The 13,382-nt window shown below is 46.2% G+C and overlaps 2 protein-coding genes across 2 annotated transcripts in view; one reads left to right on the forward strand and one right to left on the reverse strand.

Moving 5' to 3' along the window:
* The window catches only part of SNX25 (sorting nexin 25), an 81,628-nt gene extending 80,425 nt beyond the window's left edge, over positions 1–1,203 (reverse strand). Inside the window, exon 1 of the mRNA XM_054291042.1 lies at positions 1,048–1,203. Coding sequence (XP_054147017.1) covers positions 1,048–1,119 — 72 coding nt within the window. The 5' untranslated portion in view covers positions 1,120–1,203. The remainder of the gene's footprint in view (positions 1–1,047) is intronic.
* A 7,239-nt stretch (positions 1,204–8,442) lies between these two features.
* The window catches only part of CFAP97 (cilia and flagella associated protein 97), a 29,521-nt gene continuing 24,581 nt past the window's right edge, over positions 8,443–13,382 (forward strand). Inside the window, exon 1 of the mRNA XM_054292586.1 lies at positions 8,443–8,545. The gene's annotated coding sequence lies outside the window, so the exon portion shown is untranslated. The remainder of the gene's footprint in view (positions 8,546–13,382) is intronic.

Raw genomic sequence — 13,382 nt, forward strand, 5'->3', positions numbered from 1 at the left:
AAGCTCAGCGGCATGGGCTGCAGCCCCAGGCACACGTGACAGCGCTACTTACTTACCGCCGAGGAGGGTGCGTGTACCAAATGTAACAAACTGGGTTACCAGAACAGCCGGGCTGCACACCCAGGCGACACAAATTCCCTCCCTTTTCCTTCTCAGAGCGCTCTCAGGTACCCTAACATTACTGAAGGGAAATAGCACTTACGCAGAACAGTCTATTTATTGCTGCGGCAGCTCAAGTGCTAACACACCTACAAGTCACCGTGAGGGGCCGAGGGCTCCAGGCTGGAGCTGCCAGCTGTAACATTCAACACCACATCCCTGTGACCCACTGCAAAGCAGGACTGTGGGCAGATTCTAAATTTCAGCAGTATTTTTGCAGGCTCATCTAGGATCAGCTCCCAAGCACTGGATGATGGGGAACAGGGCTGTGGATGGGAGGAAAGTCTCCAAATGCCTCGTGCTATCAGTCCCATTCAGAAGAACCCGAAAAATACTAAGCTGTGAGCTACAAAGAGCTTGTGCGCCAGTACCTTTTGGAATATGTACAGAAAGTGAAATTGTTTCCCTTTTGCATAGAGCTCTGCAACGGCTTGAGTACAAAATAGCACTATGATAACACTATCTGAAGCTGTCCGACTTCAGAGAAGGCATTGAAGGAACACTAAGCTGCCTCTTCCACCAAGTCTCTCTTTTACCAGTGACATTTCAATGGGAGGAGCAGAAAAGGATTTGAGACACAGCCACTGTGGAGCGAACACAGTGAACCACCTTGCGAGCATTCCCGCAATCCGGAGGTCTCTCCGGAGCAAAGTGTTGATTTTTCCGCTGCCCTGCTACCGTCCAACACAACTTTGGCCATTTAAAGCCCCGCCGGGCGGCAGAGAGCGGGCAGGCTCCTGCGGCCGCGGCAGGACAGCAGGACACGAGGTTCGGGTGGCGCGGCGTTCCACGGCAGAGCGAGGGCCGCGCCACCCCCGCTCGCCGCCGGGCAGGGAGGGCGCGCCGCGGCCACCGCCCGCTCCGCTCCGCTCCCCTCCCGCTACTCACCCCCGCGACCTGCCGGACCGGAGCCACGGCGGCGAAGTCCGGCGGCGGCAGGCGGCGGCGGCCGCGGCACATCAGGACGATCAGGGTGCCCAGCGCGGCGGCAGCGGCGGCGCAGCCCACGTAGAGGGCGAGGCGGAGCAGCAGCAGCGCCAGGCACGGCGGCCCGCCGCCCCCCGCCTCGGCCCGCTCCTGCCCCAGGTGGACGACGGACACAGCCAGAAGCCCCAGTCCCGCCGCCAGCACGAAGCGGGATGATCCGGGATCCTCGTCCTCCTCGTCTTCCGCCGCCTCCTCCTCGCCGCCGCCGACCACAGCGGCGGCCGCCGGGGCGCTGCGGCGGCGCGCCTCGCCACCGGGGCCGTGCGAGCCCAGCGGGCCGGGGGCGGCGGCCCCCGCCGCCTCGGGCTGCCCGGCCGTGCTGCTAGCGCTGTCGGCACCGGGGAACATGCTGCTCCTGGCACCGCTGGGAGCAAGCGCATCTCCCGCCGCGGCAGCCCCCTGCGAAGGTCGCCGCTCCCGGGGCCCCCCCTCTCCTCCGCCGCCGCCGCCGCCGCCTTCGCCGCCCGCCGCCGCCACTGGCACCGCTGCGGCCGCCGGGGGAGCCGGAGCTCATGCCCAGCGGCAGGAGGGTGCGCGGCGGCCGGGCCGCTTTCTGGCGGCAGCGCTGCCCCGCGCTGGGCGGCGGGAGCCGAGCGCCGTGGCAGCAGCCGGGGAGGCCCCGCCGCGCCGCTCGGTGTCCGGCCGGGCAGGGGGCGGAGGCGGGGGCGGTGCCTGCCGGGCGGGCGGGCCCGGGACATGTGCGCCTGCCGCACCGCCCCATGGCGGGGCCCGGCCGGACCGTCTAGTACCGTGTTGCGAGTCAGGGAGCTCCGCCGTGGCGGGGCTGGAGGCGTCCCCGGGCACTGGCCAGGAAATGGGTACGCTGGGACGAAGCGAGGGGAATCCCCGCGGGCTGCAGTTCGGAGCTTGGCTGCGCGGAATGCCACGGAACGCCTCCCCGCCACGGGGGCTAGGCCCAGAGGAACCCGGCGTGATCAGACCGGGTCCTAACCGGAGCCTGGGACAAAAGCCCTGGCGAGCGGCATCTCGGAGATCCGGAGTGTGGGCGCTATGCACCCCTCTGCCTGCTCCCCTCTGATCAGCCAAAGGAAGCCACAAATAACTGGACTTCAGAAATAAAAAGTTGATTGAACAGTGGTGCTAAAGAAACACAGCCTCACCACCCCAACAGAAGCATGCCAGCCCTCCAGTCAGTACCCTCCCTCTGTTGTATATTTATATTTTTTTGTTTGTGTTACATCTGAGAACAAATTCCTGGAAGGGTGCAAGGCTTGCCATATTTCAGCTGTGCTTGGGACACATGGTCATCTTGCTATAGGTGCGGCACAGCTACAGCTCCACCAAATTCGTCAGATCATAGCAGCTGCTGAGCACAGCTGAATTGGGAGGCCTTGATCTCTTCAGAGGATTGTCTGCAAAAAGTAGCCTCATTACCCAGTGTGCAACAAGCCAATAATTACACACTCAAGAAAGACACTGACTACTTATTTCAGAGTTGTGCAAGTCTGAGTGCTCAGTGGTATTCAACAAATCAAGCACATCAAATATCAAAACTTATTAGTATTTATATATCTTAGCAAACACAGGAATTAGTGTTCACTGTCTGCAAGTTCCATAGTTCTCTTATTAATTAGTATTTTATCCTCTATTGGCTAATGATTCTCGTTTCCCATGCTAATCCGTCTGTATGCTCAGCCTTCTTTTAGTTTAGTGGATTTCTTGGGTCAGTGGTCCTTGAGTTGGTGGTTGTGATCTCCCTTTGCAGGAATTACCTTTCATCAAGTTGGAACTGATTTCAGCACAATTGCTGAGTTAGGTTTATTGGTTTCTTCCTTACCTTGGGAGTTCTGCCAAATGTCCATGTGTCCCATAAATTCTTCATTCTTTGTGTCCACTATCAGTGGTACATCCTTTTCCCCAAGCTTTGTTAACCTCCTGCTAGGTCTGAGATCACTGAAGCATATCAAGCCCTAAACATTAATAATGCAATTGCACCAACAAGTAATTTGTTTTTCTAACACATGGACATCACTTAGAGCTTGCTTTTTAGCTTCTATCTCTTTCAAGGATTAAATCTCCCTTCTTCTTGATTAGTCTTGAAAGTATACAAAGATCAAACATAAAAGAGCATCCTTTCTTAAGAGAATTTTTACATATTCCACATTTTACAAGAGTAGGAGTAAATGGCAATGCTTTCCTTACAGAAGCCACACTATACCAAAGTGGATTTACAAGCATTTACTAATGGGCTTCATTTTAAGAACTGATAGCTGTAAACTCTATAGAAGTGTTTAGAGATAGAAGTATACTGGTAAGCAGCTGGTAAGATTCCCACTGTTCTGTCCGTTGAGGTGTAAAAGAAAAACCCAAAGCCCTGAATTTTACTTTTTAAACACAGTTATTGTTGCAGAAGTTGGAGTAGTGATTTATTTATTCACGCTCTTTAAAAAAGTTATTTCTGTCAAATGAACTCTACTAGCCAATCAGTGCTCTGATCTTGTGAGTTTTTACATTTCCTTATAACTTCTACGGTGCAATAAAGCACCATTGATAAAACCAGACACCAAATTTCCCAATGCTAAGCAAGGCAGGACACTAAGCATGAATAGTGCAGGTGTCAGAAAGTCTGTTATAGCCCTCGAGCAGCACTTGTAATAGGGAATTGCATGTCCGCTCATGGTGCAGGACTGTGATGGAAACGGGCACAGAACAGTGTGGAACTAGTCAGGATTCTGACTAGTAAAACAAATGTTTTACTCTATCACAATATTTTCTAAGCTCTTTCTAACCTAACTCACAGTGTCTGATGGTCTGGTGTCCATACACACCTGCCTGTGTGTATTAGAGGTTTGCATATTAGAGGTTTGCATTTTATTTCCTCTCAAAATCACCAAAAGTGGTTATGAAGTGATTTTAGGGCCCCTGTTGGAGAGAGAGGAGACACTGATCCTTAATCTGATCCAAAATCCTTACTGTAACTTAGTTCTTAGTAAGATAAAATATATAATTCTATTACAGTTTGTTCTATTTAATGGATATTGAATTGCACAAAATCCTTTTAAATGCTAGTTCAGACAATTCACAGAGTATCCAAAATTGATTATTTAAGTAACATGTCTAATGTGATTGAAGCTAAAAATCATCAAATCATAATAGTGAAAATGCTATTGCAATGGCAGTCCTTTCCCATGTGAATTACTATGTGGTAAAACATCCTGATGATGCACTGAAGGGCTTTAGGACCAGGGTTTTTTTCAATACATAAGACCATTAAAACCAGCAGAGATTTTTGCAGAGTCTGAAAGCTTTTGGATAAGGCCCAACATGCCAGAAGGTTTCTTATAAAGTTATTTTATTCTCATCAGGTAGAAAATAGAAAACAAATATCTGTCTCCCAGCACACACTTTACTCATCAAAGATTTCAGAATATCCAGGAGTTTGGACTGAGTTCAAGATCTACTCTGGGATCTTAATAAAGATCCACACAAGAAACCAGACAGAGACCTACTGCAAATGCATTCAGGAAACCACCTGGGCCACTGTCAAAGCTACTTAAGGCAATTGAATTTTTAAATTAACCTGAAGCAAAGCATGCAGTGTTGATAGTCCTGTGTAAACAGAGAGTATTTTCTTACAGTATTAATTCTCAGAAGTGGAGAGGAAGATAAAAAAAAAAAAAAACCAAACCTACCTGCAATAACAATTTAGTCCTGCAGTGCTTATGCATAAAGCCACTTTTTGTCTGAATGAGTAATCCCACCTATTTTAGCTAGGATTTACACATCATATCCTGAATTAGATATGTCTAAATCAACTCAACTGTGTATCCATAGAGCTAGAAGAAGATTTGATTCTTTTTCTTTTAGCTCTTAGTAAGTTTCTATGACTTTTCAACCTTAAGTACAATTCCTAATATTTTAGATGATATCCAAGCTCTACTGAAGTTAATAGCAATTTTCAAGTTTTCCTCAGTGTTATTTGAACTTGCCCTTTTGTACTTTAAAAATTACTTTTTTGTACAAAAGGACTTCAATGAGGTCAGTTTTGTGAACTGGGGATTACTATAGGCTCCTTCTGTAACTGTTTACTCAGTCATAGAACTAGTTTATGAGAAAAGAGATTCAAATTCCTCAAATTCTTCTTATCCAAGCATTACTGCAAAAATCTTTCTTAGAGAGATAAGACAATTACTTATTTTAAAAGATAAATGATGTCTGATTTGGGGGAGGATTCAGCATCTTCACTATTTTCCTTTGGGGGAGGATTCAGCATCTTCACTATTTTCCTTTGAGCTAGAAGTATCATTTATCTTTGTAACATACCCTAGAAAAAACCTCACTGATTTGAACAGTTTTGCAGCTGCCTTTAGTGACAATTGTTCAACTTCCACCTTCACAGTACTGCAAACTTCAATGAATTTGCACTTTCAAACATTTAGGCAAGATTAAAATGAATACTTTTCCTGTGGGCTTTTTCACATTTGATTTCTGTTTTGTCAGCCTTTCTAGCTCTCCCATTGCTATAAAAGGACTAAAACAAGTTATGACTTCTCAATTAAAACAAATAAAAAAATTGCATTATAGGCAAACAAAAGAGGTCTGTATAGTGCTTATGTAGCTTATATTTTAGCATACTTACAATTTTGAATTAATTACATGCTTTTTTGTAACTGCTGTGGTGCTGCATTGCAGTTACAGTCATACTAGAAGTTTATAGAAATTTCTAATGTTCAGAGCACAAAACCCAGAACTGCTTGTGAACTTGTAAACCTGGTGATAAACCAGGAAAACCTGCATAACTAACACTGTTAGAAGCAATCATAGGAATCCTAGAGCAAGAGAAATGGAAATTGGATGTTATACTTCTCAGTATCTTAAATGTACAAAATACGTAAGTTGCTCTAATATTAGCTGATTTAAATTTTTCCTACACCTTTTAAGACAGTGGTGTTGTATTTTGCATATTTGCAGTCAGGAACTTGACACACAGGAGCAAAATGACAAAAGCACCCACTCAGTGTCCAATGTAAGGAACCTAAGACCTCACATGGTGAGGTCAGCAAACGCTCAGCATTTTGTAGCATGTTTTCCAAGTATGCTTTCCATTTTTTTAAGTTGCAGTTGTCATTATTCAACATTTCAACAGCAAACTGGGATAGGTGCCAGAAAAATAAGAGGGAAACACATGACAAGTATAAAAATTTAATCAATGTAATTTGCAGAACCTCCATTAAACACTGTGTAGCACAAGTAGGACTTGACTCTGGTTAACTTAGACGTGTTCAGCTGTATTATTCGAGAGTTCTTTCTTTTCTTGTAGTGTTCTGACACATTTGCTACATATATGTATAAAAATGTGTGTGTGTGTATGCACACATACATCCATACATGTGCCTATATGTGTGTGCCAAGTGAAAAGAAAATAAAATATAAAAGAAATAGGACAATAGACATAATAGTTGATTTGGCTGCACAGCCCTGATTTAATTCAAAATTGTTTGCTCAGCAAAAAATGTGATCATGTCATTAAATCTCTTTCCTGCTGAATAATGGGGCCAAAGTAAAGCTGAATTTTGTATTTTGAATATGTGGATCAGTAATCTGGAAGTCCTTATTTTCACATAATTCTTTCCTTCATTGTTAAAAAGTAACTTTGCTATTATTAAGATATGATATTGCAGCTGATCTCTTTGAAAGAGCTGTAAGGTTTCCCATCCTTACTCAGGAAACTACTGCTTTTCAGGGGCAGATCACCAGCAGGTAATCATCACTTACCTGCTCAGTGCCAGAAGTAAGGGAACTGCCTGAAGTTTCATTTTGTACTGAAATTCAAGGTAGCTTGGGGAAGGGTCCAGATCTAACCTCAAGTATTTGGATGAGGCTTCTATAGAAGTCCTCCAGAAAATTTTCCCCTTTCCATTTCCTCAGGATACATCACCCAGTGCTGCAACCCTGGCACTACAATGTAGGGGCCCATCACATCGACCTCTGGTCCTGTTGCCTTGATGTGGGGCACCATTGCCTTAAAGTGGCTCAATCATCTCAGCCTGGGGCACCATTCACTCAATCTGGGTCCCCCTCCAGTCCTTATGGGCTGCCAGCACATCAAACAGGAATGCCATTATCTCAACCCAAGGCACCACCACCACAATCTGGGGCGCCATCAACTTGATATGGGCACTGTTACCCCAATATGGGAAATTGTCGCCTCAGCATGGAGCTTCATTGCCTTAATCTGGGGCACTGTAACCTCAACCTGTGATTCTGTCCCCTCAGCCTGGAACCTCATGATCAAAATCTAGCGGTAATCACCTCAACTGAGGGCATTATTTCTTCAGCTTGGGGACCCACTGCATCTCAGTCTGGAGACCATGACTTAAATTAGGAGCACCATCACCTTGGGGGCCCATTGCTTCCACTCAGCATACCATTGTCTCAACCCAGAACCCCACTACCTCAGCCTGAGGCACAATCACCTGAGCACACAGATCCACCACCCCAGCCTGGAGCAACTTCGCTGCAACCTGGGGCCCATCATCCCAACTTGGGGCACAGTCACGTCATGTTGGGGCCTTAAGGCCTTAGTAAGAGTCCCAGCTCTCTGCCTCATTCCCATGGAACAAATAAGGGCTGGAGGGGACTGATGTCTGATACAGAAACATCTGATACAGACATCCTGGCCAGCAGGACTAGGAAAGGAATTCTCCCCCTGTACTTGGCACTGGTAAGGCTATTACCTGAGAACTGTGTCCAGTTCTGGACCTCTCAATTCAGGTAGGACATGAACCACTGGAGCAAGTTCAGAGAAGGGAAAATGAAGCTGGTGAAAGGTCTGGAGCACTGGCCTTAAGAGGAAAAGCCGAGGCAGCTGGGGTTGTTTAGCCTGGAAAAGAGGAGGTTCCGGAGAGACCTTATGTCTCTCTAGAGCTACCTGAAAGGAGGCTGTACCCAGGTGGGGATCGGCCTCTTCCCCCAGGCAGCCAGTGAGGACACAGTCTTAAACTGCGCCAGGAGACTCTTACGTTGGACATGAGGAGGAATTTCTTCACATAAAGGGTGATCAGACACTGGAATAGGCTGCTCAGGGAGGTAGTGGACCCACGGTCCCTGGAGGTGTATCAGGAAAGACTCGACGTGTCACTTAGAGCCGTGGTCTGGCTGACACGGTGGCGTTCGGGCAGAGGTTGGAGGTTCACAGTTCTCCTCCAACCTCCCGGTTTCTGGGATTCTGTGGAGGGCCCGCGCCTGAGGGGCCCCTCCCCCGGGAGGTCCCGGCGCCCGGCTCCTTCCCGCCCCGCTGAGGCGCCGCCTCTCCCCGCCCGGCGGCGCGCGGGCCCGGCCGGCGCTGCGCAGGAGCGGGGCGGCAGCGAGGGAGCGGCCTCGGCGCTGCGCAGCTCCCGCCTCCCCGGCTCGCTCCTCGCTCTCTCCTCCCGTGCCTGTGAGTATCTGCCCGGCTGCCTGCGCGGTTACCACAACAAAGCCGGGAGCAAGGGGCCTAGGGGGACACGGCAGCGGCCGCTGCTGCTGCTTCCTCCCGGGCGTGCCGGCCGGGTGCTGGGGCCTGCGGTGCCTCCTCGCCACGGAAGGTGCCGAGAGGGCGGTTGGGGGCGGTTGGGCACGACGGGCATGTTCCTTCCTCGTCTGCGGTAATTTTTTTCCCCAAACAAGGTGGGAGACATGTTTTGTTCGTGTGTACATATGCGTTATTTTTAACCATTATATAATTTCAAAAATAATTTTGTTTTAATTAGCTGGGTGCCTGCTCGCGCCCCTGCCCGAGCGAGGCGCACGTAGGTGTCCCCCGAGCGCGTCGTGCGCGCTGCCTGTGCGGGGCTGGGCTGGCGTTGAGCTGCCGGAGTTTGGCCGTACCGCCCTCAGACGTGCGCTCCGCCCCACTGGTGCCGTGCCTGCCCGCTGTGCTCCTCGGGGGGATCGGAAAAGATGTGGGAGACTCCGTTCTGAGACACCGGGTGCCCTCGTTGTCGCCTCAGTTGTCGGCTTTGGGAGAGAGTTACGGTGTCTGTGCGCTGCCCCTCAAGTTACCGGACTTTGGGAGACGCGGTGCAGTGATGCCCAGATAGAGTTCAGAGGGGTGTTTTGGTTGGGCTTAATTGGTGGGAATTAAGTCATTTGGAATGATTATTGCAAACAGCTTGCCTCGAGCGTGTTAATCATCGCCAGAGTCACGTTTCCACATTTTCCTCAGGGCTCGCGAGTAACTCCCCCTGCCCAGCACAGCGCTGTGTTCTGCAGTAATGGCTCCCAAACTGGGGCTGGCGTTTGGAAAGATAACTAGCCACCAAATCTCTTGGCCCCTCTGGATTAGGTTGGAAATCACAAATAAAGTAGTTCTCAAACCTGGGCTCCTGCAGCAGAGCGGAGTACTGAATTAATCTGAAAGAGTCAGTGAGATGCTACAACAAAATGCAATATATATTGTCTTTGTCAAACATTGGACATTTCTGGGGTTTTCATGGCATTTTAAAATGTAGTTCAGCAAGGCATATGGCACAACTTAATTTATAACATATAATCTTTAACATATAATATTTATGCCTGGTGCAAGTTTTTCCTTTCCAAAAAGTTTTTTGAAAACTGGTTTAATTATGGTATGCAAAAACCTGCACTTTTATAGTCTTACTATATAATAGAAATAAAAAAAAAAATCTAGTGTTTGCATTTGGACGTGTACATATTTTTAAATTCTGTGGTTAAAATTTCTATGCAGCATTCATAAAAACACCAGGACAAAAATGTGGGATGGAATGAATGTAATAGCAATAGCAGTGCTAAATTTCTTTTGTATCCCTGCTTTTGTCTGTAGTGAGGTGCTCAATATAGTGAATAGAATGCATTGTACACATTTTTGCTTCTCTGAAAAAGTAGTTAATCTCTCTTTTTTTGGACAGAAAGTAATTGCTGGAATTGTCAGTTGAGGGAGAACAAAGCTCCACAAAGTTAAATTCTTCAGTGGAGTTAATTGAAGAGTAAAATGAAGTTGTTGCTAAAAAAACAAGTAAGCTTAAGAATGGGTTTGTGAAATCATTGGCATTTAAAAATATAGATGTCAGAGCTTTGGACTCTATTTCTGGAATGCTTCAAGTTCTTCCAACACTTCTTCCTGCTTTTTTTGTTTTTTTCTGTAGTGCATATGTTGTTCTTCTGGTTTTCTAAACCTAGATAATACTCTAATGGTTTAGGATAGCAACCAGAGAAAAGGACAAGTAATTTGGGGACATTCTATTCCTTTTTTTGGAACTTAAAGCTGTTATGACCTACTGGGATTTTTGTTCTGATTTTGTGCTTGGCTGCTTTTAGAATGGCATTCAGAAGGTCCTGTGTTTGTTCATAAGACATGGGCTCAGAGGGCCATCAGTACTGCTTAGTCCATTGAGACTTGGAATGCAATTAGCTGATTGGAAGGCTCAACCCAGGAACACCTAAAAGTGCAAGTTTTGTAGGATGGGTAGCATGTGGTCATCTGTGGCATAGGTGACAGGATCATCTACCAGCTTTTTAACATCTGTCCTTTCAGATGATTCAATATTGCACTTGAAGCTTAGATGTGAGAATCCAAAAGCAAGGCGAATCCTAGGTGAGCCTAGGTACTCCCTAAATTCTTGGGAGATAGTCAGACTGTTACCTTACTGCTTCCACCAGAGCTGTTTCTTACAGCTGTTTCATTCTTTGCTTCTTGATGCTATGTTTGACCAAGACATGGTCTAAAACATGATCTGTGTTCCTTGGCCGAGTTACTTTTCATGCAACAATTTCAACTGATGTTTAAGCCACAATTCAGTAATGAGTATTTCTGATTCTTGAGGTGTTTCATTGTAATAATAAACACTGGAATTCCAGGAAACCCATATTATGTTGAATTTAATAGAGCCCTCTGTTTCAACATCTTACCTGCTTTTCCATGCTTGATATTTTCTCATCTGAAGAAGGGAGCAAGTCACAAAAATATAATGCAAGAGATTATCTCAAGAGGCTTTTACCTCATTTGCCTCTTACATGCATTCTGAGGAAACAGAAGTATATTTAGACTCTTCCCAAGTGATATTTTTTGAAGCTGCTCTTTCTATACTGATTTAGTGACTGAATTTCTATGTTTTCTCCTGCTCATCTGTACCAGGCAGTGCTTGTTCCTCTTATATAGAAATATATTCACTGAAAATTAAAAATTGCATCTTAATTTCAGTGGTTGTTGAGAATGTAATTGTTACATCTATAAAACTGGATATGTGTGTTTTAAACTGTGATAATAAGCACATCTTGTGATGGAGTGCCTTAGGAAGGAAATTCTTCCAGAAACTCAGGTCTGTTTGATGTGTGTTGAAGCACATCTATGCAAACAGTTAAAGGAAATGCTGATGACACACCTATTTGTCTAGTCAGGTCACTTAGCACACTAAATTTATCATGTTAGAAGCATGGAAAACATTTGTAGTTTAATGGGCATTTCTGTTGTGGGAGACAGTTCACATGTTGTGCCACTTGGTAGAGATGGCCTGGCATTCAGAAATATGAATAGTGGTTTATCTGCTGTGGTTTACCTCCATCAGTAGTTTGTGGTGTACTCGATTCCTTTACGGTCCTGCCATCTGTTTCAGGACTGGCAGGTGTAACTCCAGCCCTTACGTGGCAGGTATGCTGAAGCTTTGCTTTAATAGGAGCAGTTGTTTTCATTTTTCTTGCATGCAGTTTTGAGCTGCTGTGCCAGACTCTTCCCCTTCAGTTGTGGATATCCTGGTTGAGTACATGTGGCCCCCAAATTTAAATCTTGATATCAGACAGAAATACTCTTCATAGATATGTACCAGTATAGAAGGAGTGGGAAAACAAAGCTGGACTCTTACTTTGCTCTTCACCATTGATACCTGGCAGTAGAGTCTGTCCTTTTCTGGGCTTTTTGTACCATTATCAAAAGACTGTGGCTATGGGTCACTTTTGGGAAAGATCAATACCAATGACCAGTTTTCCCCTAGCAGCTTGCTGCCTTCTAGTCTTTGAGGTAGCTGCAGTTGGGACTCTTCCAGGTAGTGAGAAATTGTATGGCAGCAGCCCCAAGAGACTTCAGTGTGGGTGGTGTCACTTGTGCTTGTAGAAGTGGAAGACCTTCCAGAAGCTATTGCTACTTTTATCAACCAACATATGATTTGTTGTCTATATTTTTGATTGTAATTGTAAGCTACTTCTTTTCTGACTGGGTTTAGAGGGTGTGCAAGTAATTTTCTTGGGATTCTCCGCAATGAGTGAGTAGCCATGGTCTATTTGGACAGACCTGGTGGCCATCATCACTCTCGTCATTTAACTTCAGTGTTCTCTGACCCAGCCTTTCTGCTCAAGAGGTCAAAAGGTGACCTTTGCTGAAGAGCCTGAAGAGCAAATATTTCAAATATTTAATGTGTTTCTATGAGCGAAGTCTGGAGCTACAGATACACACCTCTCCACATTATTGCAGCTTCTCACAGTAGGGGAATGGCTTATTTCTGGCTCAAGAGGAAATATTTTTTATTCCCCCCCCATTTCTGCCTGTTCTCTCTCCTCCTTGCCTTGTACATCAACTTGAAAGGCTTTGCCCAGCAGCTGTCTGGGGCTCCTTGGTGGTCATGTGCTTGTGTGCTTTCATTTGCTCTAACCATGGTGGCAATTGACTGTGGAAGATTTAGTGGATAACTTCAATGTTTAACTGTGTTTAAAATACCTCAAATCTTTCACTGGGTACTTAATGCACTTTGTAAGTGTTAGTTTCTGACATTGAAAAATGTTTTCAAAAGGCAGGATATGTTGAAACACAAACCCACATCTAAGTCTGTATCCTCAATTCATGACTTTTCATGTACCATGAAGTCTCTTTGTAGAAGAGACTTCAAATTACAGTCATGCCTAATGGGCTGCTCTTAGGCATTGCCTACAAATATATTTCAGGTAGTGCTGTAGTTGGCAGGTTTGCAGCTGGAGGGGGAAAACACTCAATATGCTTAATGTGATTAGGGTTTTGATCTGTTTTTTGAGATGGAGGAGGATATCAAAATGCTGCTTGTTGTTTGGGTAGTGCAGAGCAGGCTGCAGCAGCTCCTGACCTGTGCAGGAACTGTGTGGTTTTTGTTCTCACTGGGAGGGTGTGGATGTGCTCTCGGTAGGTAGTCAGACTCTGTGTGTCAGCCCTCTGGTGGGAAAGTGTGGGTCTCTAAAGCCCTGAAAGTCAGACTGCACATTCACCTTGGCTGCTTAGCCACTGCTTTCTGATCTTAAATGGGTCAGGCTTGAAG

This window comes from Melozone crissalis, unplaced genomic scaffold (assembly GCF_028551555.1).
Source record: "Melozone crissalis strain CALT ecotype California unplaced genomic scaffold, PUWL_Pcris_2 ptg000006l_1, whole genome shotgun sequence".
Taxonomy (NCBI): domain Eukaryota; kingdom Metazoa; phylum Chordata; class Aves; order Passeriformes; family Passerellidae; genus Melozone; species Melozone crissalis.